This window comes from Gopherus evgoodei, chromosome 15, assembly GCF_007399415.2.
Source record: "Gopherus evgoodei ecotype Sinaloan lineage chromosome 15, rGopEvg1_v1.p, whole genome shotgun sequence".
NCBI lineage: Eukaryota > Metazoa > Chordata > Testudines > Testudinidae > Gopherus > Gopherus evgoodei.
Window position 1 is genome coordinate 12,233,034 of NC_044336.1, and position 16,585 is coordinate 12,249,618.

At 40.8% G+C, this 16,585-nt stretch overlaps 1 protein-coding gene across 7 annotated transcripts in view; it reads right to left on the reverse strand.

Annotated features, from left to right (window-relative positions):
• Positions 1 to 16,585, reverse strand: part of SEC14L1 (SEC14 like lipid binding 1) — a 107,134-nt gene that overhangs the window by 45,185 nt on the left and 45,364 nt on the right. For 5 of the 7 annotated variants that reach the window (XM_030533905.1, XM_030533903.1, XM_030533908.1 and 2 more), the window contains exons 6-7: positions 15,182 to 15,278; positions 11,872 to 11,963 (exon numbers count right to left, since the gene is read on the reverse strand). In XM_030533905.1, the coding sequence (XP_030389765.1) occupies positions 11,872 to 11,934 (63 nt within the window). In that variant the 5' untranslated portion in view covers positions 11,935 to 11,963; positions 15,182 to 15,278. The remainder of the gene's footprint in view (positions 1 to 11,871; positions 11,964 to 15,181; positions 15,279 to 16,585) is intronic. The other 2 variants (XM_030533904.1, XM_030533910.1) reach the window with 2 other exon arrangements.

Here is a 16,585-nt window from a genome sequence, read left to right on the forward strand (position 1 = left end):
TGAATTCTCCTAAATTTTCTAGGATTAATTGAAAATTTGTACATGAATACTAAACAAGAAACCCAACGAGAATGCTACCATGGGATATTTCTACTAATCTGAAGCTATGTGGTAACAACCTTAAAATTAAAAAACTTTAAGAGCAGATTCACTTTTGCATCAAAGTAGCACAGAGCACCCAGAACATACCAACCAAGCTGGGTTTATAGCTGCTTTGCCTCACTAAAAATACAAGCAGCCACGTGTATTGATGAATCTGGTCCTTAATTTGCATTTGACTTATAGCGTTTTGTTCAACATCTTTATCAATGATCTGGATGATGGGATTAATTGCACCCTCAGCAAGTTTGCAGATGACAAAAATGGGGGGCAGGGGAGAGGTAGATAAGCTGGAAGGTAGGGATAGGGTCCAGAGTGACCTAGACAAATTGGAGGATTGAGCAAAAAGAAATCTGATGAGGTTCAACAAGGACAAGTGCAGAGTTCTGCACTTAGGAAGGAAGAATCCCATGCACCGCTACAAGCTGGGGACTGACTGGCTAAGCAGCATTTCTGCAGGAAAAGACCTGGGGATTACAGTGGATGAAATGGATATGAGTCAGCAGTGTGCCCTCATTGCCAAGAAGGCCAACAGAATATTGGGCTGTATTAATAGGAGCACTGCCAGCAGATCAAGTGAAGGGATTATTCCCCTCTATTCGACACCGGTGAGGCCACACCTGGAGTATTGCATCCAGTTTTGGTCCCCCCACTACAGAAGGGATGTGGACAAATTGGAGAGAGTCCAGCGGAAGGCAATGAAAATGATTAGGGGGCTGGGGCACATGACTTACAAGGAGAGGCTGAGGGAACTGGGGTTTAGAGAAGAGTGAGGATAGATTTGATAGCAGTCTTCAACTACCTGAAGGGGGGTTCCCAAAGAGGATGGAGCTCAGCTGTTCTCAGTGGTGGCAGATGACAGAACAAGAAGCAATGATCTCAAGTTGCAGTGCAGGAGGTCTAGGTTGGATATTAGGAAACATTTTCACTCGGAGGGTGATGAAGCACTGGAATGGTTTACCGAGGGAGGTGCTGAAATCTCCATCCTTAGAGGTTTTTAAGGCCCGGCTTGACAAAGCTTTGGCTGGGATGATTTAGTTGGTGTTGGTCCTGCTTTGAGCAGGGGATTGCACTAGATGACCTCCTGAGGTCTCTTCCAACCCTAATATTCTATTATTACAGTGTGGAGATCAGTGTTTTGGGAAAACAGGGTTGGAGGGAGCCCAGTCTCAGTCTCAATGTCTCTGCACTCTAAGGGCTCCCTTAAGGTCCTGCTTATGTTCCCCGTTGTGCTACCTCAGTGTGCAGTAGAGCAAAGGCAATGTTAAGAACTTCAAATATTGATGTCCAAACTAGTTTGGGGCCACTGAATTAGGGAAGTTCATGGAGGACGTGTCAATCAATGGCTACAGCCAAGATGGTCAGAGACACACTCCCATCGTCTGGGAGTCACTAAACATCCAAATGCTAGAAGTGGGACTTGATGACAGGGGATGGATTACTTGAAACTGACCATATCTGTTCATTCCCTCTGTCATAACATTTCTTCCCAGATCTGGACCTTAGTGTCCAAAATATGGGTGTTAGCATGAAAACCTCCAAGCTTAATTACCAGCTTAGATCTGATATCGCTGCCACCAGCCAGGAATTATACAGTGCCTAGCTCACTGTGGTCTCCCCAAAACCTTCCTTGGGGGACCCCCAGACTCAGATGCCTTGAGTCTTACAACAAAGGGAAATAACCCCCTCCCCTTGTTTCCTTGTTACTTCCTCCCAGGCTCCCCTCCCTGGATGACCCTAGGAGATTCCCTGCTTCAAGTCCTTGAAACACAAATACTGAGAGATCAAATCTCCCTTTCCCCTCACCCAGAGGGTATGCAAAGTCAGGCTTAGTAAATCTAACACAAAGAGAGTTTCCCCCTGACTTCTTCCTCCCACCAATTCCCTGGTGAGCTGCAGACTCAATTCCCTGGAGTCCCCACTAAAGAAAAACTCCAACAGGTCTTAAAAAGAAAGCTTTATATAAAAAGAAAGAAAAAGGACATAAAATGGCCTCTGTATTAAGGTGACAATATACAGGGTCAATTGCTTAAAAGAAAAATGAATAAACAGCCTTATCCAAAAAGAATACACTCCAGCAACTACACACATGTAAATACAAAAAAAAAACCAATATAAACCTCTTGTCTTACTATCCTTGTACTTACAAGTTGGAAACAGAAGATTAGAAAGCCTGGAGATTCCTGTGGTCACTCTCAGAGCCGAGAAAAGAGAACAGACCAAGAACAAAAGGACTCACACCCAGAACTTCCCTCCCTTGACATTTGAAAAATCTTGTTTTCTGATTGGTCCTCTGGTCAGGTGTTTCAGGTTACTGTTTGTTAACCCTTTTATAGGTGAAAGAGACATTAACCCTCAGCTATCTGTTTATGACACTCTCTGAAGCATCTGGCATTGGCCACTGTTAGAGACAGGATACTGGGTTACATAGACCATGGTTCTGACTCATTATGGCTGTTCTTATGTTCTTAGAATAAATAAATAAATTTGTAAATTCTCAGAAAATTCATTCTATATTCAAGACATCAATGCTGTAAACTTGGGAAGAATCGGCTTTATTTTTCCCCCATACATAAAGCAGATGTGGAATTCCAGCTTTAAGGACAAAACGGAACTCAGCACTAACTATGAAGCTGCAACCAGCGCTTCCTTAATACAGTATTCAGAAAGTAAAGCTGAATTTGGATTTTGGGCCCTTCATTAAAAGTTCTTAGAGTTCCCTTCCAGCACTATAATTTCTCCTTCCTCTTTCCCCTTTTCCATTACATTCTCTTCCTTCTCCATAATCTTATATGAAGCTGGGAAGAAATGTCAAATTGTCAAAGAATCCCGAAGAGCTTTATTAACATTCATTTCTTAAGCTCCAAAACACCCTTATCAGAAAATATTTATATACATGTTACTGATAAGTAGGAAGTTAAGTAACTTTCTGAGACAGACTTTGGGCAATTGAGTGGTATAGCTAGGAACAGAAACCAGTCTCTCCTCCCACTTAACACATAGATAACATTATCTCAATTTCGTAAGATGCCTATGTCAATAACCTAGTCCCAGATTTGGACCTTAGCGTCCAAAATATAGGGGTTAGCATGAAAACCTCCAAGCTTAGTTACCAGCTTGGACCTGGTAAAGCTGCCACCACCCAAAAAATTAGAGTGTTTTGGGCCACTCTGGTCCCCCCAAACCTTCCCTGGGGACCCCAAGACCCAAATCCCTTGAGTCTCACAACAAAGGCAAATAAACCTTTTCCCTTCCCCCCTCCAGGTGTTCCTGGAGAGATACACAGAAGCAAACTCCATGAATCTAAACAGAGGGACTCCACCCTCCCGTTCCCAGCCTTGGAAATCAGAAGTACCGAGAGTTAATCTCTCTTCCCCCCTCACCCAGAGGGAATGCAAAGTCAGGCTAGTAAATTTCACACACACAGATTTCCCCCTGACTTCTTCCTCCCACCAATTCCCTGGTGAGTACAGACTCAATTCCCCATTAAAGAAAAACTCCAACAGGTCTTAAAAAGAAAGCTTTATATAAAAAGAAAGAAAAATACATAAAAATGGTCTCTCTGTATTAAGGTGACACATACAGGGTCATTTGCTTAAAAGAATATTGAATAAACAGCCTTATTCAAAAAGAATACAATTCAAAGCACTCCAGCAACTATAGACATGTAAATACAAAAGAAAATATATAAATTACTATCTGATCTTTGTACTCACAACTTGGAAACAGAAGATTAGAAAGCAGGAAATAGAAATCACTCCTCATAGCCGAGAGAGCATACAGGTATACCGAAGACCCAAGAACAAAGGACTCACACACAAACTTCCCTCCACCCAGAGTTGAAAAAAATCCTGTTTCCTGATTGGTCCTCTGGTCAGGTGCTTCAGATACTTCTTTCCAGGTGAAAGAGACGTTAACCCTTAGCTATCTGTTTATGACAGCCTATACAGCTAAATTCTAGTTATTTTCTTTTTTTTAATTTTAAACTATGTCGAATAGAGGACTGAAATACTTCTCCCCATTCCATACACCAAATCTCAGCTCAACTATTCTGTCCTCTACAGGCTCCCATCTCCAACTGATATCAATGAAGTTTCTATGAAAATGGGAAGAGCAGAATTATCAGAGCGCCATGCAGAACAGACAAGATAAATATCTCCTTTAGGTTGTATCCTACTATTTCTAAGCAATCACAAACAAGAATTTGCCAATATAGCTTTAGATAGATGCACATGGATCTCCCTACACAAACTCCAACTGTGCACTCAGCATATTTAACAAGACATCCCAACCTTTTCCCATGAAACTTGAATGCACATAACACTTCTAAACTGCTATCCTCAGATTAAATAACAATTGCCAAACTGCCCAGTTTCCAGACCAGACTTTTCCAGACCACAATTACCCGATACCCTTTCGCAGGTGGAGGTCTGGAGTGCTGGGTAGGTAATCCATTGTCAAAAGCAAGTCATTAAGTTTTCCCCATGAGCTTAATTCTGAATTTTTGAGCTTCTAGACAACTGCCATTTGGCTGATCAATGAATGGATCCTGCAACAACACTTCTGACATGTTCATAATCTAAACACCTTCAGAGGACTGAAATATTTAGAGAGTATTTTCAGATTAAAGCAATAGCATTGAGTTTCAATGCATTTTTTCTCTTTTGCTGGTACTTCCTCCAAGTTTGGGAGGATGTTTTAGGTTTCAAAGTGTGAAAGGCTTTTTTCAAAAATACAAAAAAACAAACCCACTCAGAACTGGGTAGAAGCAGCTGATGAACAAAGAAACTGCAGCTGTCAGCTACAATACAGTCATGTGTTTCCCCACAAAAACTGAAAGCTATGGAAATACTTAATCATGCCACGAACATGCAAACTGCAGGAAGTTAATTTTTCCTTGTGCTTAACTTAATTCACATTTTTGTAATTGCTATTCATTCTAAACAAGTTACTAAAAAAATGCTATTAAATTTGTTTTCAGAATGTATTTTGTCCTTTGTGAAGCAAGAGACCATTAACAATGACACAAAACAACAAGCTAAACTGGAAAAAGGCATTTTACTCCACAATAGGACTGTCCACTTGGGGAGTTATAACAGTATAATTCTACTAGCAAATTTCCCTGTCTAGTCAAGCCCATATTTTTAAATAAAAAATTACAAAAGAGATGGGGGTTGGGATTAAAAATATTGAAAAAAAATCACAAGATTATAAACTGTTTTGAATAAAAGATAAGATACATACTAAGATTCTCCTCATTGTACAAAGTTCCTGCATAGCAAGAAAAATATAATTTACTGGGGGGCGGGGGGGAAGGACTTACATTCCATTAATTTCCAATTTCATAAATGTGGTTTTTTTTAAAACCAAAGGACCCACATTGTATGGATTTTAAACCAACTGTTACAAATTACACTCAAGGTTACTATGACAGACTGAATAATAGAGAAATAACCCATTCTCCAAATTCCATCTACTCTGTGCACTTGAAGTAACTTTATGTATGGCCATTTTCACTGCTTCCCTTTCATTATCAGTTAACCAGTGTCCATTGTTTCAATGGGTCTTCCACATAGCAACAGGGAAAAGGAACATTTAAAAAAAAAAAATTAGGAAGGCAACAAAAATTGGTACAGGATTTGGGGGAGGCATAGTATCCAAAATTACTTTTCTTTATAAAATGAGTTTAAAGTAATTAGATTTCAAGTTGACTGATATTCCTTTATAATGAAAGGAATGATTTACTGACAAATCAGAAACAATTAAGAAAACTCAATACAATTCCAGATCTAGGGATTATATTTTAGTTTACCAATCTAAAAGACTAGACAGAGTAGATATGGAGAACTTTAACAGTGAAGTGTATTTATGCTTCATGAAATTCTATTCCTCTTTTGTAATTCACTCATTTTAAACTCAGAACTTTAGGGTCAAAAGTCTTCACAGATCTGTTAAAAATAAATTAAGAAAAGCAGACAAGTAATCTTGTCAGAAAATTCAAATGCACACATATTTACTAAAATGTTGCAAATGAACGTCGCTCCGTTAGTTTGTCTAGTTTTATGCGCAATGAGTTTTAAGGTACTTTGACTACTGCACTAAAATGGAGGAATTACACAAGTTTATTTATTTTTTGCTACAGCTACAATTTTTCATCAGTTACAAAGGATTTCATCTTCAAAGAAGCACAAAATGAACTCTGATTTCTGTTTTAAGAGAAACTAAAAAATATTTAACGGTTAATGGGAACAGTAATTTAATTCTTTAAACTGAGTGACCGTGGAAGTAGTTTATGGACAGATTTTTCTGAAGAGGTCAGCACTGAGCAGTGTCCAATGTTCTCAGTGGGAACTGATGGATACCAAGCACTTATGAAAATCTGTCCAGTTCATCTAGATGCCTAAATAGAAGCACAGTTTTTTGAAAGTCCATCTCCACTTGAAGGTGCTTAGCACTTTTGAAAAATCTAGCCCGTAATCTTCAATCCAGTTTTCTTTAAAATCACAAATTCTTAAAAATATATACTTACAATCAATATGAGCACAGTATTTTGTAGGTCTGATGCACACTATGTGCAGCCACCAAATTCAGATATAAACTTCATTTCTAAAATGAAATTTGTAACTGTGGATGGAACATATTTATAGACAGAGTGTAAGTGCAACACACTTTCATAATATTTCAATACTCAACATCTTTGGTGCTGAAACCTATATTATGGATTTCATTAAAACATGGTATACGCTTCCTTACCCACAAACTCATTTCTTGGAAGACTTGTTGGATATCAAAATGTGACCCTAAGAGCACCCCAATGTCCGAGGGCAAGGGGGTCCCCAGTATCTAGCAGTGACCCTCAGCTGGCTTGACCAGCTTAGCATACCACCCCAACTCACTGTTGTCATAGACAATACCTTTTAGAACTGGCCAGCCATGCTGACAGAACAACTGTGGAGGGAAAAACTACTTTGAACAAAAGACTCATTTTTAAAAAGTTAGATTTTAGTCTTTGAAGCATATTTTTATGTTTGTTTGTAACCATTTCTATCCCAATTCCTTCTATTCAATATCTTGTTTTTCCACACAACCATCTCAGTGTAGTGTTTCAAACTGAAAAGTTAAATCCTCAAAGCAATAGGCTGGTGCTGTGTACAGACTCTTTAAAGGACGAGTGAATTTGACAAGGTTTTGTGACTGCTACAGTGAGGGGCTAAGCACTGCTGAGGAGACAGTTCTGAATAGGCAGCTGGTCTTACCCTACAAGGAGTAACCAGCCTGATGCAAGCCAGGGTGAGGTCAGTGGGCTGTTGGTGTGTCAGGGCTCTGAGCCAAAGCTGCACAGCACAGAAGCATCCAGGAGTACAAGGCAGGCGGTGACAACCCTTTACTGGTCTTGGTAAACCCCAAAAAGTATCACAAAGCAGCTGCTTTTACAATGTTTAAATTTATTTTGGAAATTAAACTCAAAGGAACTCTAACTCATGTCAGCCAGCCAGCATCACAGCTTATATTTTTCGGCTCAAGTGGTCATTTCTTAACCTCGTGTCCCAAGAGTAGTATGATATATATGAGGGACCCATCATTGTAATGTTGGCATTTTGAAGACTAAGCTGTGTGCGCAACAATGTGCATAACTTACATAAGAAAGTTTAACTCTTGAACTTAAAGAGCTCTACAAATGAGCAGCAGCATTCTCAAAGGGTTTTGGAAGCATATTCTTCTGGTTTCTTCTTCCATCTATTTAACCTTGGTAACGCAAGAAAAGGTTGAGTAAACAGTACTTTTCGCCATTTAAGCTACTTTTAGCATTACGTAAACTGGGACATGAAAAGGAGGAGACTAACAAGGTGGTGGTGGGAAAGGCGGGGGGTGAAGAGAGAAAAAACAGTTTGGTTTGTTGAATAATCATACTGCTTTCTATTCGTGTTACTTTTCAAGAAGTTGATGTTAAATGTTCTAGTTTAACCAAAAGTTACTGTGCTAAAAGCAGAATTCTTTGGGTGAAATTCTATGACCTGTTTTATGAAGGTCAGAACAGATCATAATGGTCATTTCTAATCTTTAAGCTACAATTTTCAGGAGTTAGCAAAGAGAAAACTTTAAAATAAAGTGACTGTAAATCTTTAAAATGATATTCTTTTAGAGCATGGTAGTACATTTAAAGCCTAATGCAATGCATTACAATGCAAATTCAGTCCCCAGAACCAGTAGCAGAACCAGGAAATAGGAAGATATGAAGAGGAGTAGGGAGGAATCAAAGATTCACCAGGGAGGCTAATTCTATTCCAATGGCTGGAGTAGTTTAGATAGAATTCTGATGCAGTCGCCCTCTATGGCCAGTCAGGACTGAGAGGATCCACAAGGTGCCTGACTTCCCCACAGCTTTAAAACTCCACCATTTCTCTTCAGAGAGCACCTCCAAGTCTGCAAGAAGAGGGGCTGGATTTTCCCCAGTCTGAATCTATTGCTATCCCCAGATATACATCAGGGTTTCAAATGATGCTTTTTGGAATTTCCATAGAGAAGGTACGTGGGAGGGAGATATATCCCTAATACTTTTCCAGTTAGAGAAAACATTCATTCCTTTTACCATGATACAATATTTGCAACCCAGTAGTTCTGGTGAGAGCTTGCCTTATCAATCCTGAGTCAGAGCAAAGCAGAATTTAGTTTTACTTTTCTTTCTTTGAATATGATTGTTTCAGGCCCCTCAGTAGAAGCAGCAAAATTTGCTACGGTGTATCAGAATAACAAAGGGGACCACGATTCTACTGTCACAGTATATCGGTATTTCTCATCACTTTCCATTATTTATTTATAATCTAAGTTGGGGAGAATAGGAAGTGTGCAGTTTAAATGGTTCATCATGCAACAAAGGACATTCATTCAGTTGGCTTTAGTGGAAAAGGGAAGTTCTAAGGGGTGTCTCCATCCTAGAGCTGATATTAGGACTTGATGTAACTAGTTCCAACTAGGAGGAGAGCTGTAGGCCTTTATTGTATAGATATGTTTAGAGTCTTGGAGTGGGATTACAACTAAGACACCTTTCTACAGTCCAGTCAGAGATACAGGTACCAGTTAGCACCTCTTTCAGTCCCATCCTCCATTCCCAACCATTCAATAAGAACAGAACTTAGCTCAGTTCCATAGATGCCTTGCAAGAAAAGTCTGAGGGCTTTCAATATTCTCAGACAGCTTTCAGATATTGATGGTGAGACAGCCCTTACAATAAAAATCACAGTTTCCATTATTTCCTCATTAAAACAGTCTGCCACAGCAATAAATAGTATGCTGCCACATTGAAAAAGCTGTTCTGTTCTAGACATCTTTAATTACTTTATAGTTTTGGGGGTGTTTCTTAGTCTCTTGAGGTCAATGTCTCATGTTCTATTTACAGGGATTTAATTTTTTTTCCCCAAGAAGTCTCAAAAATCTGCAAGCCTAAAACCCATATTTTTATATAGAGGTACAAAAACTGTTTCCTGAAGGGGTGCAATTTAGACTTGGCATTTACCATTATTTTGTCTGGAATGAGGAACAGTCTTGCTGCTACATTTAAAAAGTTTTGTTTTGAAACAGTTACCATTTGACAGTTGGATGATGAGCATGTGCAGTATGATACGTTCATTTCAGCATGAAGTGGAACATGCTAAACATTCTCACTAGCATTATTTGATCATTCAAATAACCATTGATGGTGAACGCCAAAGATTTTACCTCTGTGATAGAAACCAAGAAAATCTACAAAGAGTTTGGCTCTAACTTACAAAGAGCACTACTCACCATTTCCTGCAATAACAACCCACCCTACCTACTGACTTTACCAATTTTCCAGTGATGTTAACACATTTAAAGCCAATGATAAATAAAAAGGTACTGCAGGTGTACAAATATATTCTTAAAATGAATATATTGCAAGCAGAGTTCTTGTGATAACTGCCCTATGAATGAAGTTCATGTTTGAAACAAATTAAGTATACAATCACTAGTCTATATTTGAAATCATGCAAAGCACTGTGTTCAACTCACTATTTTATATTACATGCATTCCTAGTCTATTAGTTCAGTTAGTTCTGTTTCTTTAGCTATTGTTATTTTTATATTATGGGATTTTCCTTCTCAAGAAAACAAAAGCTAAGATCCTGTGGCATCTAAGATGATTTTCTTTGTTTTTAAAAACTACCAGCATGCTTCAGATACAAATGTCTCCACAAAACACAAAATAGTTTGAAAGCACAAAGCAATTTTAACATGGCATTTTTAATAACGTTAGCAAGGTATGATGAGAGGAATACATTTTTGCTAGTTGTTTTGACTTAAAGAGTTCCTAACAGATACGTTGGAGGGAAACAAATATTCCCTCAGCACAATAGAAATGTGTACTTTGCAATTTGAGTTAAGGAGTTGTTACAAGAGAATTTTGGCTGAAAAATCATCTTGTATATACAACTCTAAAACAGGAACAAGCGTACTTAGTTACAAAAACACATGCAGTATTAAATATATAACTTCCGACTTTGAATATTAGAAAACGTGATGAATAGCTGTGGTATTGCTTGTAAATAGCATTACAAAGTGCTGAGCATACACTGGTACCAATCAAAATGTATCTATATATAAACATGCAAAAATGAGGTCTTCAGTGGATTAAGATATGTGATAATATGCATTTTATTTAGATTTTCTTTAAACTATTCTTTTTAGGACCAAAAGAGGGAAGAAGCTGACATGACTGCTCCTTACATCCTTTTTCTATTTCATGAGAACCTGAACAACTGTGGTTCTGACTAAGTGTATACAGAAATATCAGAGATCTACTTCTGTTATTTTTAAAAGTGGGAATCTCGGTCAGGGTCACTCTTCAGTGCTAGCAGTTTTCAGTTGTAAAAAAGTACACATTGATACACCTCAGGGGCTTTGTTTGGTGTTGTGATAAATGAAGGGGGGGGCGGGACCTGAGGGGAAGCTCCTTTTATATGGACACCCGAGCATGCAGCGGTTCAGAGCCCTAAAAGTTCTAGCCTTCCCACTGGATCTTTTAGCCAGGTACCCATTCACTTCCTTTTACCTGTGCATAGTAGTAAAACCTTTTAAACCTTTGCAGGTAGAGCAATTAAAAAAAACTACTAAATTTTTTTTTATAGCTACTGGCTGTTCATAAAAGGGAGCAACCTACCCCCACCCTTTCATTTATCACAGATGTTTTTGTTCATCTCTCTGGCCTTCCTTTATACTCATATCCCCAACCCTTCCCAATTAATTCAAAATGGAACTGCTAAGAGAATTCTTCTTGTCTACTGCTCTGGCCACATCACCCTCTTCCACTGTAACAAATTTAAGCTTCTCATCCTCAGTTTCAATGCTCTTCACAGCTCTGCCTCTAGTATCTGCTTGTCCCTATTGTGTTTCTTTGCCCCTCCAAAGATGCCAGCCTCAACAGTCCTTTCATCAGCTTCTCATATAAACACCTTTGTGCCTTCTTCCACATGCAACAGCCTAACTGACCAACACCTGCTCCTTCATACCCACCTCTGCTGCAAACCCTAAAATAAAATTTACCAAAAATTATGGCTAGGCTTTAGGGAAGAAGGTTGGGCATTTCCCTCTCCTTTCTACCACTTATATTTTGCCTGTCTTCTTACACTATAAGTTCTTCAAGGCAGGTACTCTGTATTCTGTACAGGGCCTAGCAAAAGAAGCCCCGACCGCACTTCAGCAATACAAGTAATAATATTCAAATAAGAAAATTACAGTTTAAGAATTGATACTTACAGCCATAATTAACTCAAAGGGGTGTTTATACACCCGCACAGGGGACTGATATTTCTGCACCATGGTTTCGGACTAATAAGAACTATTCAGACCTGAAAAACAAATTTTTAAAATGTCATTGTCACATGTGGGAGGCCAGTTTTACTGTTGAATGTTGTTAGTTTACAAGAGAGATTCCTTGCCCCATCTCCTCTTTTACTGTATAGTACCTCAATCATGAAGACTGCAGTGGCAACAGAGTATTTAACACCAGCTGAAACTTTTCTGCTAAGCATATAGCTGAAGTAAATTATATTGATATGCCACCATAAAAATTCTTTGCTTGCAATTAAGTTTTTTTTTTTAAACACACACATGTTCTGTGATAGAAGTTCACAGGTTTGGGTTTGTTATTAAGAGTGTAATATGCAAGTTCACTTACCACCCTTCTACAGGGTCTGAGTAACTGTATATATTTAGACAGCATCTATATTTTAAGTGCTCCCAAAATGTTTAAAGAAAAAAAAAAAAGGAGGCAGCAAATTGATATGTTCTCATTCTACCTTTTTAGCAACATGCTGTTGGGACATTTCAAAACCACTCATTCACAACTGAGCATTACAAGTCTCATGACTATTGGCACATACTGTTAGATGCAAAAAGCTCTGTCTAGATTAGTCACACAGTCCCCTCCCATTGTACAAAACCCTGCAAAACTCACAATTTGTAGTATATTATTGTAATTCCCCCAACCTGACTCTCAGATTGCTGAAGGGACAATTTAAAACAATTATGATACAAGGCCCTGCATTCCATTTTCTAATAACGTATAAAATCCCCAAAAGTTTAAAAGATACATTATTTCAAAGGAAAAAGTATTATGTGTAAATAGGATTACAGTATCCTTGACTATTTTCAAGCATGAAAGGAATATAAGGTGCTGATGGACCAACTTGTTAATGAGGTGAGAAGGAACTACATCTTAAGTAAACTGTGGATATGTTAATACACACATACGGACAAATTCATTGCTAGCATAAGCAGACTCAAGTATGTCCACTTACACCAGAAATGAATATGGTCCATCGAGTTCTTTCTGGAATGCATATTAATGAAAAATACTGGCATCAGTACTTTTGGATGAAAATACTGGCTGCCATCCAGATTGAAGACATACATGCAATGTCAACTTCTTTGAACAAATAGCCATATTTCTCATTAATATTAATATGCTCTTACAGTGTCTATGTTACTTCCACAAACTCATCAATTTCAGATGAACAGCACAGTGGACAGAAGTCTCACTTAACAGAAACGTGAAGCAACAGATGCTAAAAAATAATGAGACTGAGAAAATCTGGCAAAAGATTCTATTCAAGTGATGAATTCATTCATCTACATTTGCCCTCTGGATTTATTTTAAAATAAAATAGCAGAAAGTGCAGTAATAAAGTGTTTAATTTTTAACTCACTTAAAAATTACAAATGCATTTTCAGTGTGGAACTTCAGTACTGTTTTCCATTACAGATTGGAAATCGGTATAACATATGCTTGCTCGGTTAGTTGAATTGACTCAGTATACAGATTTAAAGGAAAAGGCAACAATTATAAAGCCATGGAGACTAGACATAAAACAGAGGTCTTCCAGACATCAGCTAGGATGGTGCTTTGCCACATTCATTCTTCTAAAAGCAGACTGTCTCATGTACAGCTCTCAAAGTAATACCTTCTTAAGTCTATGGAAAACAGTTTCTATGGTTATAGCAAGGTTTAACTAAACAATGCAAATGTATAACTCATAGCCTCTCTGCCAAACCAGCCTCAAAATACCAAAGGAACGTTAACAGCCTCTTCCAAGAGTTTTAAGTTATATGGTAAAGTAACAAATATTTGGTAAGATTCTAAAGGGCAGGAATACTGGGGAGAAAAAAACTCATCTGAAACAAGACACCTTAAAGCTATTTGACAAATGATTGAAAGCTACAAAACCTAGATAACTGTAAAGAAAATGGACAGACGGGGAAGACTATTTTTCCTCAAGAGAGACATTTAAGACAAACGTATCTCAGGTCAAAAGCATCTTTCTGGGCTTTATCAAAGCACCTTACTAGAACAAAATGTAGGTACAAATCAACAGAGATGTAAAATCTTCAAAATACAGCTGCTTTCCCACCAAACTACAAGACTCTCAAGACTAAGTTTTAGAGAAAGCTTAGAAAGATTTTCAAAGTAATAGTTTATATCTAACATTTTAGTGCTTCTGTCTACAGTGAAGAAGCTCTCTGGTCCCTAAAGTGAAGACAAGTATCATCATTAAATTGGGGAAGGTGTCAACAGTCCCTGAGCAGGGGAAGAAACACATGCTTTCTCCAGATATGGATCTATTCCCTCCACCCACTTCCAGATGCTGTGGGGAAATAGAAAACTTGGGAGAGCTGGAGCTAGACAGAGAACACTGGAGGAAAAAAAGTTGCTTCTTTGTAATGCCCAATGGGGGAGGGGGAGGGGAAGAAGGGAGAGAGCACCCAAAGCAGGGCATGAGAGGTAAAAAGAGAAGTACACGAAGTAGTATCAGAAGTAATCAGAAAAGACAGAGAGGGAGTGTGTGGGGGGAAAGATTGCACCCTTTGTTTCCTTCCCTTACAGACAGGTGGTGTAAGCACAAGAGAGTACGGTGAAAGCATTAACAGAGAGGAGGGAATAAACAGGGGAAGCAGAGGGGGACTCGGAACAAGGAAGAAAACCGGGGGGAGCAGCAAATGGATTCTAAGGGAAAGTTATCAGCAGGAGGGGAGGGGGAAGAGCAGGAAATCCACAGGCTGAAAGGGAGAAGGTTAAACACTACAAGGACCCAAGCAGGGGGAAGCAGTGTGAAGGGGGTAAAGGAGTAAAAAACTGGGCAGCAAGGAGGGAGGCCACTGGGAAAGGGGGCGGCTTTGGGAAAGTAAAAGGGGGTGAGCAGGGTCTGGGAAGCTGGAGGGGGCAGGGGGCACAAGTATAGCTTTACAGGGGCAGAGGTAGGGGGACAGGGTGGAGTGGGGCAGAGGTAGGGGCACAGGATGCAGAGAGTGGGGGTACCGGGGCAGGGTAGGGGCGCAGGGCCCGGGTACGGGATGCATGGAGAAAGGGGGCGGCGGGAGGGGATGCGGGGGGGACAGGACAGAGGGGGAACGTGGCAGAGGGGTCGGAGGGCACGGGGGAGGGGTCGGAGCGGGGGGGACGCGGGGGAGGGGTCGGAGGGGGACACGGAGGGCGCGGGGGAAGGGATGAGGGGGAAGAGGCGGGGACAGGGAAGCGGCTTTGAGGGGCTGGTCGGTGCCATCTGCTCACCTCCTGTCACAAAGATCGGCTGGCTTCTGGCCTCATGTCGCCTCCGGGCTCTGCCGCCGGCCGGTTCCAGGGCGGAGTCAGCGGCCGCCTGCTCTTACTAGTGACGAGAAAAGGAGGGGCTAGGCCACCTGCCAACGCGTGCGCATGCGCGGCCTGCGGAGACGCGCACACAGCACACTCTGTTCAGTATTGCGCGTGCGCATCCTAGGCCCGTCTAGGCACAGCACGGGACTGTGTGGCGCTGCACTTTTGCGCGTGCGCGGTTGAGGAGCCAGGGGGAGAGACGGTCTGGCCCGCTGTCAGATCCTGCGCATGCGCTGATATGAGTGTGGGCGGGAGGTCTCTCACTCCTGCTCTCAAGGCCTGAGGGTGGCCGCATGTAGCACTGAGCTGTGCTACTAGACGGCAGGGGGCGCTCCAGTCGTTCAGCCCCAGCCTGCCCCTGTGCAGCCCCTCCCCATAATTAACCAGCATGTAAACACACTAGGAATAATAGCAATACAAGGGAGAGGCCCACCCCGAGCACAGACAAACTGCAGCAGGCTCCTGCACTGAGACTGGAGACCTACATACTGCAGCTCCACAAGGGCTCCAGATGGAGCGGCAGGCCGGGGATCCTCCTAGGACAGTGGCTCTGAACTTTTCCAGACTACTGTGCCCCTTTCAGGAGTCTGATTGGTCTTGTGTACCCCCAAGTTTCATCTAGAGTTGCCAACTGTCTAATCACACTAACACAAACACCCTTGCCCCACCCCACCCTTTGCCCAATGCCCTCCCCCGCTCACTCCTGCCCTGCTCCCTCTCTTGGTGGCTCTCTCCCACCCTCACTTTCACCATGCTGGGACAGTGGGTTGGGGTGCAGCTCTGGCCAGGTGGCGCCCGGAAGTGGCGGCATATCTGAGGTCAGGTGCTTTGCGCACTGCCCCAGCCCCTGCCTGCAAGCACCGTCCCTGGTTCCTTGCAGGACTCAGGGCTAAGACATTATTTCAACTGAAAAATAAATGTATTAGTGTTAAACCCTGACTCTTAAACCACCTAGCCATCCCCTCCTGGTATCGCCACTCACAATAAAATGAATCTGGAATAAAACTCTCCTCTGACTTTCGATTTCCTGATGTTATCAATATAAAATTCTATGAAGGCTGATTTGCCACCAATAGTAAATTGATTACAGTATGGATACTCTCCCATTTATAGAGGGCATACATTATTCACCCCTCCCCCCAATAATTCCAATAGCACTCATCTTTCCCTGGCTTTGATTAGCTGTTCGATCTTTATTCAGCCAGCAATTACTGAGGCTGGGATGCTCTGCAGATGTGGATCGCTGAGAGAGAGCTGTCTTACCACATGTTTATAATGATAAACATATAATCTGTAACATGCCCAGAGCAAGAAATACAA